Here is a 15,149-nt window from a genome sequence, read left to right as displayed (position 1 = left end):
AATGGATTCAATAAAATTTCAGCAAATTTTGGATGGTAACTTGATGCCATCTGTGAAAAAGCTGAAGTTAAAGAGAGGATGGCTTCTACAAATGGATGATCCTAAACACACCTCGAAATCCACGGGGGATTACATCAAGAGGCGTAAACTGAAGGTTTTGCCATGGCCTTCACAATCTCCTGACCTCAACATAATTGAAAATCTATGGATAGACCTTAAAAGAGCAGTGCGTGACAGACAGCCCAGAAATCTCAAAGAACTGGAAGACTTTTGTAAGGAAGAATGGGCAAAGATACCTCAAACAAGAATTGAAAGACTCTTGGCTGGCTACAAAAAGCGTTTACAAGCTGTGATACTTGCCAAAGGGGGCAGTACAAGATATTAACTCTGCAGGGTGCCCAAACTTTTGCAGACGCCATTTTTTTGTTTTCTGTTATTTTGAAAGTGTAAATGATGGAAATAAAATCTAACTTTTGTTGACATATTAAAGGAATGTCTAATCTGTAATTTGATGCCTTTTGGAGATTTTTCCATCTTTCCTTGGCTTCTTTATGCACATTAATACAAATTTTTAGCTGGGGTGCCCAAACTTTTGATCCCCACTGTACATACATACATACACACACACTATATTGCCAAAAGTATTGGGGCACCCCTCCAAATGGACATGAATGAGTTTGGGGTGGAGGAACTTGACTGGCATGCACAGAGTCCTGACCTCAACCCGACAGAACTCCTTTGAGATGAATTAGAGTGCGAGCCAGGCCTTCTTGTCTGACATCAGTGCCTGACCTCACAAATGCACTTCTGGAATAGTGGTCAAGCATTCCCATAGACACACTCCTAAACCTTGTGGACAGCCTTCCCAGAAGAGTTGAAGCTGTTATAGCTGCAAAAGATGGGCCGACTGAACATTGAATCCTACGGACTAATACTGAGATGTCATTAACATTCATGTGCGTGTAAAGGCAGGCATCCCAATACTTTTGGCAATATAGTGTGTAATATATCATTTTCTTATATATAAAGTATTTTAATAAGACTGTATATTATCCTTAAGAATATTTTCTGCAACATTCAGTAACACAAACACAATGAATATAAATACACAGTTAGCAAGTATATGTATAATTTATTTTTTCTTTCCAGCAGAGGAAAAAAAATAAAGGACACATATTTAAAATATTCCAAAGTTGCAAAAGAAATATATAAATTATTTGTATATAGTTGAAATTTTTTTACAATTTTGTTTTTCATAAAAAAAAAAAATATTGAACATTACCATTTCGTTGCTAAGTGGCATGAAGACTTCACAGAAATGCCAAAGGAAGGCATTGGTTTAAATGTTTGCTTCAACTTAAAAATATTTTTCCTCTGGTACCATTACTAAGCTCCTTACAGGTAATCTGCATGCACTGACCTTTACAAGGACAGTGAAAAGGCACATTGAAATTAAAGTTTTGATTGTTCTTTTCCTTGAAAAATACGAGAGCTGTCTAAAAAACAGCAGATACTATTAAAGTGAACCTACCATTGCACAGACTTAAAGATGAACTCTATGTATGATTTTTACTGCAAAGTTGCACCGGTCCCACTAGGGATCAATGTAAGTATACAGATCTCTGTACAGGATTTGGCGCCAACTACTACAATGATTTGCAGCTTCCACAGTGATTGCTCCAATAAGAGATATGCATACTTACATTGGTCCAAGCTGCACCACTAACTCTGCAATAAAAAAAAAAAAAAAAAAAAAAAAAAAAAAAAAAATCACACCTACATTTCAGCCTCAATGCTGTAAAAAAGGAGAGTGTAGGATGTAGACAGTGCCATTTACTTTCTCAAAGATGAACATTTTAGTTTATTCTGGAAGTGTGACATAAAGGGTTAACTATATATGTGTTTCCTGATTTTTTTTTCCATAGCTTCAACTGTCAGTATATTTGCTTTTCACTATGCAGGGTGAAACATACTTGTTTATTAACAACCATTCAATGCAGTGCTGAGCATGTGTGCTTGTACCAATGGAATATTGCTGACTCTAAACAAATTCTCCATTCTTGTAGTCATATCAATTTCATTGCACTTTTCATGAGGCAGAGGGCCAGAAAGAGTTCCTGCCCCATTCACCAAACTGTTTATAGTTGTGTGAAGGTGCACAGTCCAAAATAGCACAACTGTCACTTGAACGGATTTGCACAAAGTATGACAGTTTTTTTTATTGCAGAGAAAAAATATGGGATTTTTGACTTGCCTGTAAAATCCATTTCTTAGAGCACAGCACTTGACACAGGCAGATTCAGAGACAACTGGGTTAGAGGCGGGTACCTTCAGGTGATTAAATACAGGCAAAAAAAGCTGCGATGACCCCTATATAACCCCTTGTGCTCCCAACAATCCTTGGGGAAGGCATGACATATATCAGGAAAAAACTGGTCCCATGGGGTCACCAGTGCATCCATTGCTCAAACCATTGGATCTTGAGCCTGAGGGACAAAGCTCTCCACCTTGTAGCTTAAACTGGACACAAGGAGAATCCAACATCCCACATCTCCGGCAAATATACCAAAACATCTGCTGATGGAACCACTATCCTGTGTCCAACTGCTGTCCACCTGCCAATTTTCTAACCCAGAACATGACATTCTGCCCAAAGCAGAATCACGTCTGCTTTCTTCTGAGCGTCTTGACTTCTGGTTCTGCCCTAACGATTGATGTATGCCACCGGCGAGGTGTTGTCTGGCTGAACCCGCAGTTACAAGTTCCCTGTACAGTTAATGTCCCAAAGGCACTTCCGCAGCCCAACAGGCTGGTATCTGTTGTGACCACTATCCAGTTCAGGGAGGGGGGGGGACAGACGGACACCTTCCTCTTCCAGCACCAGGTTGTGTATCTACCACACAAGGGATGACAGTACAAAAGAGATCGTGTCCACAATCTCAGAGGTAGAATTTTTGCTGGTGGGACAAAGACTTGTAATAGGGTCATGTCTAGGACAAGACAAAGAAGAAGAATAATCTCCTGCGGTCAAGAGTAGTGCACTGGCAAAAGATTGACTCTGAGGAAGAGGGGATCCCCCCCCCTTGAAATGAGTCAGCCTTTTGGAAGGTCTTCTCCCATTTGGGACTTGCCTAGGTGGCCAGGTCACTTTCAGTGCATTGTGGACTCTGATAAGTTGTTTGTGAGTATAAATCTACTTTAGCTAATAAAGCTAATGTACATACAATAAAGGTAATGCGCAAGCCTGGTGTGCCCTCTGTTCCTTGTTTTGCAATTTTCAAGACAAGGCCTAGTTATTCCAAGTGATTCGTTGGAGTCCAGGCAGATTTTTGGAGGATGAGAATCCAACAGAAGGTTTGTAACAGCTGAGCCTTCTGCTGAACATCATTCAATGAAATCTGAGCAGACTATAACCTCAAAAGAAGATTGTCCAATTAGCCCACAATGTGAACACCCTAAGACTGAAGTAAAGGCAAGGACCAGGGCCAAGACCTTTGTGAACACTCGAAGAGTCGTGGATAGGCCAAAAGGGCGTGTTCCACATTGAAAATGTTTCTCGTCCATGGTGAACTTTAGGAATAAATGTGGAGGATAAATGGGGGCAAGCAAATAAGCATCTATGATGTCCAACAAAGCTAGGTAGTATCCTTGCTGAAATGACTGACTTGGCGGATTCGATGCATAATTTGTGAACTGTCAAAACACAAAATTGGAACAAAACTTCCTCCACTAGCATAAATACAATTAACCCAAAGGACAGAAGCTGGCAGAGGCAAGCTGGGAAGGCCATGCTCACTAAAGAGAGGAGGCCAGGTTAAAGGGCATAAACCAGGGAGCAGGTTGAGACTGAAACTCCAGTTTGTAGCCGATTTCTAACGATCTGGAATGTCCAAAACCCAGACAACTAAGATGACCCACAGACATTCCCTCACTCAAAGAATTGGGGGTGCCCCAAAATTGAGGGCCTGGAGCCAGGCTTAGCCAGCTTGAAAGTCCATAGTTTGCATGAGAATTGTTTTCCTGGAGTAGGCTTAGAAGAGGAGGCCTGTAAGGGATGAAAGAAAACCTCTCTCTGAGAAGGGATTGGGCACATACGTGCAGAAATCCTAGTCTTGTGCTTGCTAGGTAATAGGGTGCTCTTAACCCAGTTAAATTTGGGATAAAAACTAAAGCTCTTTGGCAAAGAGTTCACCTCCTAAGGAGGGTATGCTCTCAAGCCACTTTCTGCTGGTTCTGCCGGCCAGTATTTTAGCCACAGGAGTCTGCGCAACAGAAAAACAAAAAATACCTACTCTAGACATTGATGCATGTAGTCAGCCATATCCATTTATGCAGTACCTGCAGTTGCTGGAATTCCAGATGCTGAATGATAACTAGTTGCATGATCAGACCAATCAGGGCAAAAGATTTAGAAGATTTGAAGAGAACCTCAAATCTCGTATCAATGGCACCTTTCAAGATCGGGAGATCCTACAGGAATTGTCAGAGATCTGTTGAGGCAGGCAATAACAAAAAACAACCTCCAGAACCATTTCTTCTTCTTAAAAAAAAAAACAACCTATAGGATATTGCTGAACAAAGTGCTTAGGTGGAGTATAAACGTTTTCATGATGCGGTCATTCATTGTACAGTACGTCTTTCATGAGGGAGTGTACAGGAAAGGTCTTTGATGGTTTATGCTTTTTAAGGGAACCTTAGGTCCAGAAGCCTCTGGAGGATTCAATTCAAGGCAATTTCTCACCTCATCAATACTAGGATAGTATCACGTGACAATATAGCACAGGAGGGCTTCTCTTGAGAGGAAATCTCAGATTTTGAGGAAGCAGCTTCTAACTCCATCTCTTCTTGCTCCTCTATCAGGTCTAAGACCCCTGCCATAGCTGCATTTGATACAGATCCTGGTGGAGAGGGATGCAGGGTCGCCCGTGACTCTGATGTCCTGAGGACTGTATAAGGGTCGAGATCTAACTCGTAAAGCAGACATAGATGCCGCAAGACCCTTCTTAGTAAGGTGGCAAAAGCTAAGGAGGTTAAAGTGACCATGTGTAGTACCAGTCACGCCTTTCAGGACCCCTGATGGACAGCAGTATCTCCCAGGGCTGTCCATGACAGGGATATTAACCCCTTTTTTCCCCTGACTTGACCCACTTTGGATAAGCATACCCCCCCACCTCAGCAAGTCTGAGACTGGGTCACACTGGTGTGGCATGCTTCTGTCATGGACCTGTACAGCAACCTGTGGCTAACCCTAAACACTGCACTATGTGCAAAGGTGGGCATCTTAACATAGGATCCAGTGCCTGGAGCAATATTACAAACCGGCCCGTGTCTTCTCTGGCGGGGTCTGGGTATGGTTCCTGAGGCTCTCGCTGTGGGACACCAATCCAGAAAAATTGTGCAAAATGCCACTGTGGCCAAGAAGGTTGACTGAAGAATTTTAAAAAGAGTACCCAACAGAATCAGTTGTCCAATCATCTCTGAATTTGCCTGTGTCCTCTACTAAAGAGTAAAAAAAAATAAAAATAAAGATTCCCAGTTGCAAAAAAGGTAAAACACAACTGCTTAGATTTGAGCGAGAGAAGAGTTCACAACTAACATACACTAAACCTTTAACAAAGGGAGAAAATAAGGCACAACAAGCCTTCCATATCCACTTCCTTTTTATCAGCTCGTTTGCTACCAAAATGACAGGTACACTTTAAAGTGGTTTGTCCATTCAAGTTTAAAGCAGTATTTAAACCAAAAGCAAACATTTATTATATTGCAGCTTACCAATTTTTTGATGCAATGGCTACATGAGTTTTCCTTTTTAGGCTCTTTCTTCTCTTTTCATCTTGTGATCTGACCATTAAGTCTGTTGTTTTTCAAAAGAGCAAGCTCTCTTCCAGACCTATCAGTTTACAGTGATGAGGAAAACCATTTATCACTGGCAGGGGTGCCTACAATGATCAGCTTTTATTTATTAATGTAAAACATTTATCCCCAAAGGAAAAAAAGGTGTTTTTTTAACTAATTATAAAGTGTGAGCTGATATTTAGTTTCAAGACTGACAATGCTGTTGTCTGTTGTGCCCCCTGTGCTCATTCATCCAGAGTGGGGGTACTCTAATACAGGAGTGTTACTGGCCAGATCACCATGTGAAAACAGAGCACTAAAAAACATCTAATGATTTGGTAACCTGCAATATATTACATTTTTGGTTTTGTATTTAATACCTCTAATTGCTACCAGATGCTTCTACAGCACACCACAAAAAGAATAAACTGCTGTTTAATGTATACATCCATAGGTTTAACAGCACATTTTTATTAAGCCCCAATAGCAGGAATGTTAGGGCATGGTTAGTATTTCATCTCTGAATATGGATTAATATGGATAAGCTTGAAATGGGGAAAATTGTGATTACTGTATGTATTCACAACTCTATTACGCTTTAAAATGGAAAATACAATATAAAAAAGAAAAATATTTGTGATCATACAGTCACAGTGGTCCTCAGTGATCTACTGATATAGCTTATACTGTATATGTTCTTGTACAAAATGGCATCATGTAATGTACTAAGGTCATCCTTCTACTGTCAGTGATGGAACGTAACTGGAAGATCATGTCTTAATGTTTATACACTGTAGCTATAGACCCTAATGGGCTCAGGATAACAGGGAATGATGGCTGTTACTAAATTAGCTCATGCCACTAGGCTTCTGTAGAATAAAAAATATCCTTTACAAAAGAGCTAAATACAAAAATGGATTGCAGGGTGCAATCAGTATGTCTGTACCTAGTACAACTCAGAGGACTACACATAAGGTTGGCCATGCACAATTAGGTTTTTTTAATTTTTTTTTTTTTTAAGTTTAGCTTACGGATGGACAAATCTCCTGCTGCAGATATCGTATTCAGATAGCTGGTACCAACGTCTGTCAGAATACCCAAACATCAACCATCAAAATGGATGCAGCAGTTCAGTCAAGTGTTTTACGTCAGCCTCCTTCAATTTTTCAGTTAAAGGATGTTTAGGTGGAAGAGGCCAAAAGGGCCACTCACAGGTCGTATTTCATCCGGATCATTAGAAACTGGTCAAAATTCAGTCAGTGTATAGCCTGCGTAAATTAAAAGGAAGGGGGTAAACATTCAACTAAACTGCACTTGGATGTTCTGCAAGAAAACATACACAGCCTGCATGCATCCCAAGATTTTAAAGTCTGGTTGCAAAAAACTAAACCCCATTATTATATAACGGTTAGCATCTCCCATTACTATTTATGGCTTTTCAAAGTGTTGCTGTTTTGAGAACCTGCTGAGTGCAGGTTACAGTCCCACACAGTTGTACAATTTTTTTATGGACACTAGCCCATTTATTTTTAAAGGAGTTCCACAAGAAAGGTGAAGACCCTCAGCTCACTGATCTACACAAATAGTGGAGCCTGAAACAGTTCATGCTAAGTCAGGTAAACAATTTCTATAAGTAGGCACTGCCAACTAACCAACTAGTTCATCGCAACACAATGGCTTTGGGAATATGGCTTCAAAGCCACACAGCTCTTAGCCATGATGTAAGCACAAACAAAATCCTCCTATGTATGGTTGAAATACTTCAACTGTTCTCTGGAGATCCTCTGCAAGTGTTGCCTAATCAAATAATACCAAGAGTATACTTTTTGTCTGTCCTTTTTCCCTTTGGAATGCATCGTAACATCTTTAAATCACTTGCAAAATGTAACTGAATAAGCAATTTAGAATTTGGATACAAAATACTGAAAGGTCAATGCTGCACCTCCGTATTACATTGTAACATTTAGAAAACAGCCTACCTTACTTTACGGTTTAGTCTTTATCATTAGCCATTGTATTACACATTGGGGAGAATTAACAAAAGAGCGGCACAGGTATTAAGCCTGTGACACTCTTATAAACTGGAAAATTAGAGTAGATCCTGCTTCTAATTAACAAAAGGGGGTAAAAGCCCCTTTGTGATCAGGAGCAATTTGCTCCATTTTCTATGCACCAGACAGCATAGAGGGCAGGAGGGCTTCCCCTTCCTATATGCAGGCTATGTTCACTGCACGGGCTGAAAGGCGCATGTGAGCGGTCTACTAGGTTACTGACAGTTCATATCCAATAAGCCAGTTCTGATCTGGTGGGGATCTGGGGCAGTTATCTATATTCAAAACTGCTGTAATTGCTTTGTTAATTAAGTAGAGAATCCACATCAGCTTCTATTTCACTCTAAAATAAAAACTAGAATAGGTTGGGCAGATAGATCTAAAAGGGGTCTGTTTTATTAGCGTAGCATGTGCCACTCACATCAGTTTCCTGCAACATTATAACTGCACAGGAAGCTTTGTAATTCCCAGCTCTTCGTAGGAGAGGACAGAAAAATGGGTGATTTACCAAACTTTAAAAAAAAAAATCATTACTACCTTTTAGCATGAGAATTTGTACCCATAACAGCCAAATAGTTTGGTATGTCGAGAACAACAACCCCCACAGTTATAATTGCATGCACAAAGTATGGCCACAACACAAAACTGAATTAGGGATGTCAAACAAAAAAGACTGTGGTCAGAAACACATAACTACTGCAGCAAGTGTGACAGCAAAACTCAACATCCACATTGAAGACCCTGTTTCTACAAAAACAGTCTGTGGGGAACTTCACATGAAAGAGCTCGAACCAGCCCTAATTGTCAGTTTTGTTTTCTGGCTACTATTCTTTGCTGATAAAGTCTTACCATGCTTTGCACATATGCAATCATAACCGTGGAGACTGCTGTTGACACATCAAACAATTTGCTTGTTATGGTTCTAGATGCTCCATTTAAGTGGGCACCAATGATTGTCAGACTTGGAAGTCTGACAACTCAACAATTACACATGTACTAACTGCTGCTGAACACGCAATGTTATATACTGGCATACAATCTAGAGAGCATAAACAAAGAAAACAAAACATATTTCAGTTCACAATTTTCCCTGTAACCCACATGAAATATGAAGCTCTAAAATACTGAGTATATTTATGCTCATCCTCTGCATATTAAAGAAAACCTGCCATTTTGCCCACTCTGAGGAAAGCAGCAGGTTCTCTTGGTAACCGAACTCTTCTGTGTGGGCATTGATAGATCTACCAACCTCGCACCTGCCCTGCTAACCAGCTGGAGACCTAAGCTGAAAGGACACCAAACTTGCACAAGGCAAACTTCCACTTGCTTCCTTGTAAAAGTGCTTGGGTCTGGCAACATTCTTTTCCAGCACTGAGCACTGCATGCTGGAAGAAAGAAGGAACAATCATGACCCTCCATAGCCAAAGTACACGGAAATTAAAGGGGCTCCAGATAGAGCACAGAGCATGGAGTAGATATGCACTAGGGGGTGGCTAATCAGCTCAACTTGTTACTTTACCCAGATTTTCACACAAATATGTGCAGAAATCTGAAATCTGAATGTCTAGGTTATTGCTTTTCACTGTTCTACGCTACTCATGCGCCAAGTGTTTGCGTCAACAAAAAACAGGCCACTAGGATCCTAATACTTTATAAATCCTGAATCCTTAAAGTACACCTGTCACTAGCAGCGGCTATGTGTATGTTCTTCAAAGGTTTTGCAGGTTCCTCCAAACTCTTAGCCACATACTTCACCAGCCCTGACATTTTTGAAAAGTGTCACAAACTGGCCCATCTACTTCCACCCATTATGCTTTCCTACTGGACAGTGAGGTAGTCCATCAAAGTGATGGACCAGTAAGGGCATGGGCAGAGAGGACAGGCTGGTCTCTAACCACTATACAAAGTATCAACAAACTGGCACGTGCCAAAGCAGGGTTTTTAGGGGACCCGCTGTGCTTTTTTGAGGGTTGAACGTACATGCAGGTACCCCAAAGTGCTTCACTATATGCAATTGCATAAGTTAACCATTTCAATGACAAGCTTGCTATAAGAAAATCTAAAAAATTAAGTGAAAATAAAGAATACTAAACCTAAAACAGAAAGGTCGCTTTGTTAAAAGAACTGTTGAAAAAATGTTTAAATATTTATGTGGTATTGAAAAATAAATTACTGGAAATCTATTTCTTGTTGAGGAATGTAAATAAGCTACACATATCTGACTTGAGGGACAAACCGTGTGGACAAATCCAAAATTTGTCAGGTGTATTACTAAATAATCTTCCAAGTTCACAGCTTTTTCAGCAAAAGTGCCCCCACAGTCTTCCTCTCAGTATGCATGCCCTGCATGGTTTCCTATTGGAAAGCCGCACTCATGGAGGCCTCCAGCTGTCCAGCAGAGTATGACTTACTGGGGCTGTGGTAAAGTGGAGGATGTTTTACGCTGAAAAGACTGCTTGATTGCAGATGTTTTCCAGATGGGCAGCACACTGCAGGTGGTATAGCTTAAAGGACAGTCATGTCAACAGTACAGTTGTCCTTTAAGGCCAATTCACACTATATGCAGTGACGGATGTTCTACTGCATGGTAAAATGTCTAACTGCAGGGACACACAGGAAAGAAATGTTTCATGTGTCCCATTCACTCTGCAGCAAAATGCAGACATGCTGCATTTTATCGCAGTGCACCAGCCTGAATTTCACTGCAATGTCTGTGAATGCAGTGAAAGTAGTGTACATTTTGTACACTTCAAATAAAGCTCCAACAGAAAAAAAAAAAGCAGTGCAATGTGTTGAATTGCGCGCCACACTTCACCCTAGCACAGCCAGAAATGGAAAGCTGTTGAAGCGTTAAAGAGCCTTGGCAGCTCTCCTAATAGTTTGAATTCACCCTTAATGTTAGCTCTGCTTCACAAAAACAGCATGTTAGGCTGCTTTAAGAATCTTAACACTATTCTCAAATCACCTTAGAAGTACTTCTGCCTTTCAGAGACACAGAATGACTGACTAGGATATGGACAGACAATCCAGCCTTGGGGGGGGGGGTGTGATGCCACCATTTCTATAAGTGATCACTTGTATATAATACTTCTAGTGCAATTTTTATTGCTAGGCTACACTTTTTTTTAATCAAAGATTAAAGCTGGGGGCCTGTTTTAATTACATTTTGTGGGTTCTGTACGCAAAGTGCATATTCTACAATAAAGACAGACAATGAAGAGAGTATCAAAATACTTCAACTGTCTTTAAAGATACAAGGGGAGCACAATAGTATCTAATCTCCATTTTTTTTTGTCCATTTACTTTACAGTTTGGAGATTGAAACAAAATTGTCTATGTGATGCTCCAGCACAAAAAAAATATTAAAGCTTAATTCACGGACATCTGCCATAAGCAAATGTATCCATTTCAATGGCAAGTGTAAAGAAAATATATTTGTCCTGTATTAACACCAATTATTCATGCATTAACTATTGTATGGAACACTCTGAAGCAGACAATATCTACCCAGCAGAGTCATTTTCAATGTGGTAAGAAGGTCAATGCTATAGAAATCCTTTATGTTTATGAAGCACAATATACACATAGGCTGGGTAATGTTAATCTTAATACATTTTAATGGGTCACATGTTTATGGGATGACAATAAGGCACTGCTAAGGTTACTGAGAATCTAACAGCTCGGGATTGAAGAGTTTTCATTAGGCTTTTTTTGGTAACTACTTTACAAAAGCTAACAAGTATAAGAGAACGTGATGCCTATAGATATATTACAAACAGTCCTGACACTTTCAAAGGTCAAGTGTACATTTTATCAAAAGGTATTTGACAACTGCATTGCAATGGGTGGAAATAACACAACTGTGCAAAGCACAATGCAGAAGATATATTACCTTCTGACCAAACTACTGCATGGCACACATCTGCATAGAGATCTATTTTGGGCTGGAAAAAGAGATGGTACATAAGAATCATTTGGTATTATCTTCTTGTGCTTCAGCCATATTACATTTCGGACATCAGAATGCTTAAAATAAAATAATTTAAATATCATTCATTTTTAGTTTAATCATTTACTGCTGATGATATATCATCTGTGGGAAAATATACACATATATGTACTTGTGTGTGTGTATATGTATATATCTATGTCTACACATACATACATACACACACACACATTATATGACAGCCATACATTCCTGTGGCAACAAAAAAGGGGTCAAAGGTTGTCCATTTGTCTCTTGCTTGTACAATCCATACTGCTCTTGTACACAAGGGATGAAAGAGTATTCGTTGTACTATTCCATTCTTCCTTTGTAAGAAGGTAAAGGCTTGGCCTTGACCGGTTTTGTTATCTGTGCGAAGACTCAAAGCAGATCTTTGGATATGCAGTCATCTGTTTTTGATGCCAGAGGAAGAATACAAAGTTTATCTGAAACAAGAAATAAAAATAAAATAACAGATTTAACCTGTAACACATTACCCTTGAGTTACTTTTGTGAATTCAACATAATATGTTATTTAAAAATAAGCATTTGTGCATTTTTTCCTAAAGAACATTTGGTTCATACTTGAACTTCTTACCGCCTGGCCTATTGTACAATGATGGCCGAGCCGGAACCCTATTATCCTGGTAGGATGTCATATGACATCCTCCAAGGATTGGGCCGTGCTGCGGAGCGATCTGTCACTGGCTGTGTCCACGGGACACGGCCGATAACAGATTACTACGCCAGCCCGCTGCCAGTGTCGATCACATGACAGTTGTAAAACAATGACTGGCTTCCTTTCATGCCTTTCACTGCTTACAACTGTGCTGTGAGCTGTGATTGGTCACAGTGATCACATGTACAGAGTGGGCCAATGACAGCCCATCTGTAGCATGTAAGCAGCTATGGCCAATCACAGCTGATCACAACAAACTACTGAATGAATCTGTTTCATTCAGTAAAAATGTTTGCTTATACCAATGTAATTTGTTGGTATAAACAATCAATGTGTAAAAAAAAAAAAACAAATCCTGATTACTTGTCACATACTGTCGCCAATGTCCCTGATAACCACCACGCCAGTTATAGGACGACGCTGTACTGCATTGGTGACCGTATGTAAAAAAATAAAAATAAAAAAAATTGTGAAAAATATTTTCTCATTTCTTTTCCACAAAATTATGACAAAAATGACAAATTAAAAAAAACTATCCATGCCTCTTACTAAATACTTCCGAAAAGCGGTCATTTTGGGGGCATTTGTACTGTCCTGGCATTTTTGGGCTTCAAGAAATGAGATCAGTGGTCAGTACATCAGGATTTATCAATTTTTAGATATACCATAGTTTCTGGACTAACTTTCCCAGCAACTAAATAATGAACACTGATTTGGTTATTTGCACCAAAGACATGTAGCAGAATACATTTTGGCCCAAATTTGTGTAGAAAGATTATTTGCAAAATGTTATAACAAAAACGGCAAAAAGTGCATTTAAAAAAAAAAAAAAATAATAATTCTCTTTTTTCATTTAAAGTGCAAAAAATAAACTCAGTGGTGACAAAATATCACCAAAAATCTCTATTTGTACGAAACAAAATAATAAACATTTGATTTAGGTACAGTGTTGTATGACCATGCAATTCTCATTTAAAGTGCAAGAGCGCTGAAAGGTGAAACTTGGCCTGGGTAGGGAGGGGGTAAAGTGCCTGGTGGGCAAATGGTTAAAAAAGGCAATTTATAAACTATTTTTGGCTATCACAGTAGAGGTTTTCATTTATTTCTGAAGCAAGAGTTTTAAATTCTTTGGCTGTCAGAGATCTTTTATTTTTCATTTCACACATGATAACACAACATAAAAATGCAACTGTTTATCCAATCAACATGTTCACCAATTCCAGCTAATAGAAGCAATCACTTTAATTGCAGAGTTTACTGAGTTTCTTTACACCCCGATACTGCTGTGCTGTAATAATTAGGGTGGTAGGAATAAAAATGTTAAAGCGACACTGCCCTGAATTCCCTGTGAAAAGACCCTCGATACTCAGCTCTTCAGTAATCCCCCGCCTGACACAAAATACCCACTGTCATTGTCAAGGGTGCAGCGAAGTCATCTTCTTTTACATGTGACATTGCTCAAGGCTTTCAATTTGCCACCAGAATTCAGCACTGTTTCACGGGAAGGTAACATGCTCCTACAACACTAGATATTTTCTGCTGGATGAGCTTGTGGAAGGAGTTGCAGGTAAGTGCTTGAGAGCTAAGTAACAGTAGGTCAGTGGATATTTTACTGTCACCTGAAGACCTGAGATCTGCACAGGTTTCTAGCACCTTGTGGTCATGTTGCCAGGTCAGTAGAAGCGAGAGAAAAAAAAAAAGGAGTGGAGAGTTCTAGTGTTATTGTATTCCAGGCATATATTGAACATATTTTAGTTCAGTTGTTTTAATAATAATAAAAAAACACAACAGATATCGGTGTATTATTTAAACAACAAAAGTACCTAAAGATCCTGTCCTGTCCCACGCATACATGTCTTGTTACATCCTACATAGTCACAGACTAAAAAAGTGAGTCAGCACTCTAAACCAATCAGGCATTATTGCTTTGTACAGTGCTGTCAGTGTAGCCCTGTGAACATGCTCAAAGAAAAGATGAGAGATGGCATCTACAGTATGCCACTGCTCTTTCACGGTCTTATCACAAGCTGAACTGTGCCCTAGACCAGGCTGTATGGTCTGTTGTGCAGTCTGCAGGGAGGTCCAAGATCTGGCTTTGTGGTCTAAGTTACAGAACAGAATTTAAAACTTTCCAGCATGTAAACAAATATTATGCAATCGGTAATGTAATGGTTTAATCAGCTGTTTGCTTGAAGATCGCCTTTAGGATTACCAGACATAGCTATTATTCTTGAAACAGGATGGCATAAAGAAATGTGAATTTGTATTTAGCATTTTCCTCCTCCTCTTCCGGTTTCCTCTTTAGGCTTGCTTCAGTACAATTGGCAACTAACTCTCCCAAACTCTCTTCTTAGTAATGCCATGGTAAGCAGCATTAATTAAAAAAAAAACAGTAGGATTTAAAATCACACATGCAAAAAATGCAAATTCCTATATTTTGTATAAAATACTCGGTTGAAGACCTTTGAGCCTTATTTATCACGACACTTCTTAGATTCAAATTTTAATTCCAAAATGAAAGTTGGAGAAGGAAAATGTTGAATCTGATAGTTTCGCTAGAGTAATGCAGATAAAATGTTTTTTTTTTTTTTTTTTT

The 15,149-nt window shown here is 39.4% G+C and overlaps 1 protein-coding gene across 2 annotated transcripts in view; it reads right to left on the bottom strand.

Moving 5' to 3' along the window:
* Positions 1 to 1,112: 1,112 nt before the first annotated feature.
* LOC149451185 (serine/threonine-protein phosphatase 6 regulatory subunit 1-like) overlaps positions 1,113 to 15,149 on the bottom strand; it is a 280,567-nt gene continuing 266,530 nt past the window's right edge. For both annotated transcript variants that reach the window (XM_089691023.1, XM_089691025.1), the window contains one exon: positions 1,113 to 12,320. In XM_089691023.1, coding sequence (XP_089547149.1) covers positions 12,317 to 12,320 — 4 coding nt within the window. In that variant the 3' untranslated portion in view covers positions 1,113 to 12,316. The remainder of the gene's footprint in view (positions 12,321 to 15,149) is intronic.

This window comes from Staurois parvus, unplaced genomic scaffold (genome assembly GCF_062004578.1).
Source record: "Staurois parvus isolate SC_StPar_1 unplaced genomic scaffold, SC_StPar_1.0 ptg000548l, whole genome shotgun sequence".
In the NCBI taxonomy this organism is placed as follows: domain Eukaryota; kingdom Metazoa; phylum Chordata; class Amphibia; order Anura; family Ranidae; genus Staurois; species Staurois parvus.
This window is presented reverse-complemented; position numbering and strand designations above follow the sequence as displayed.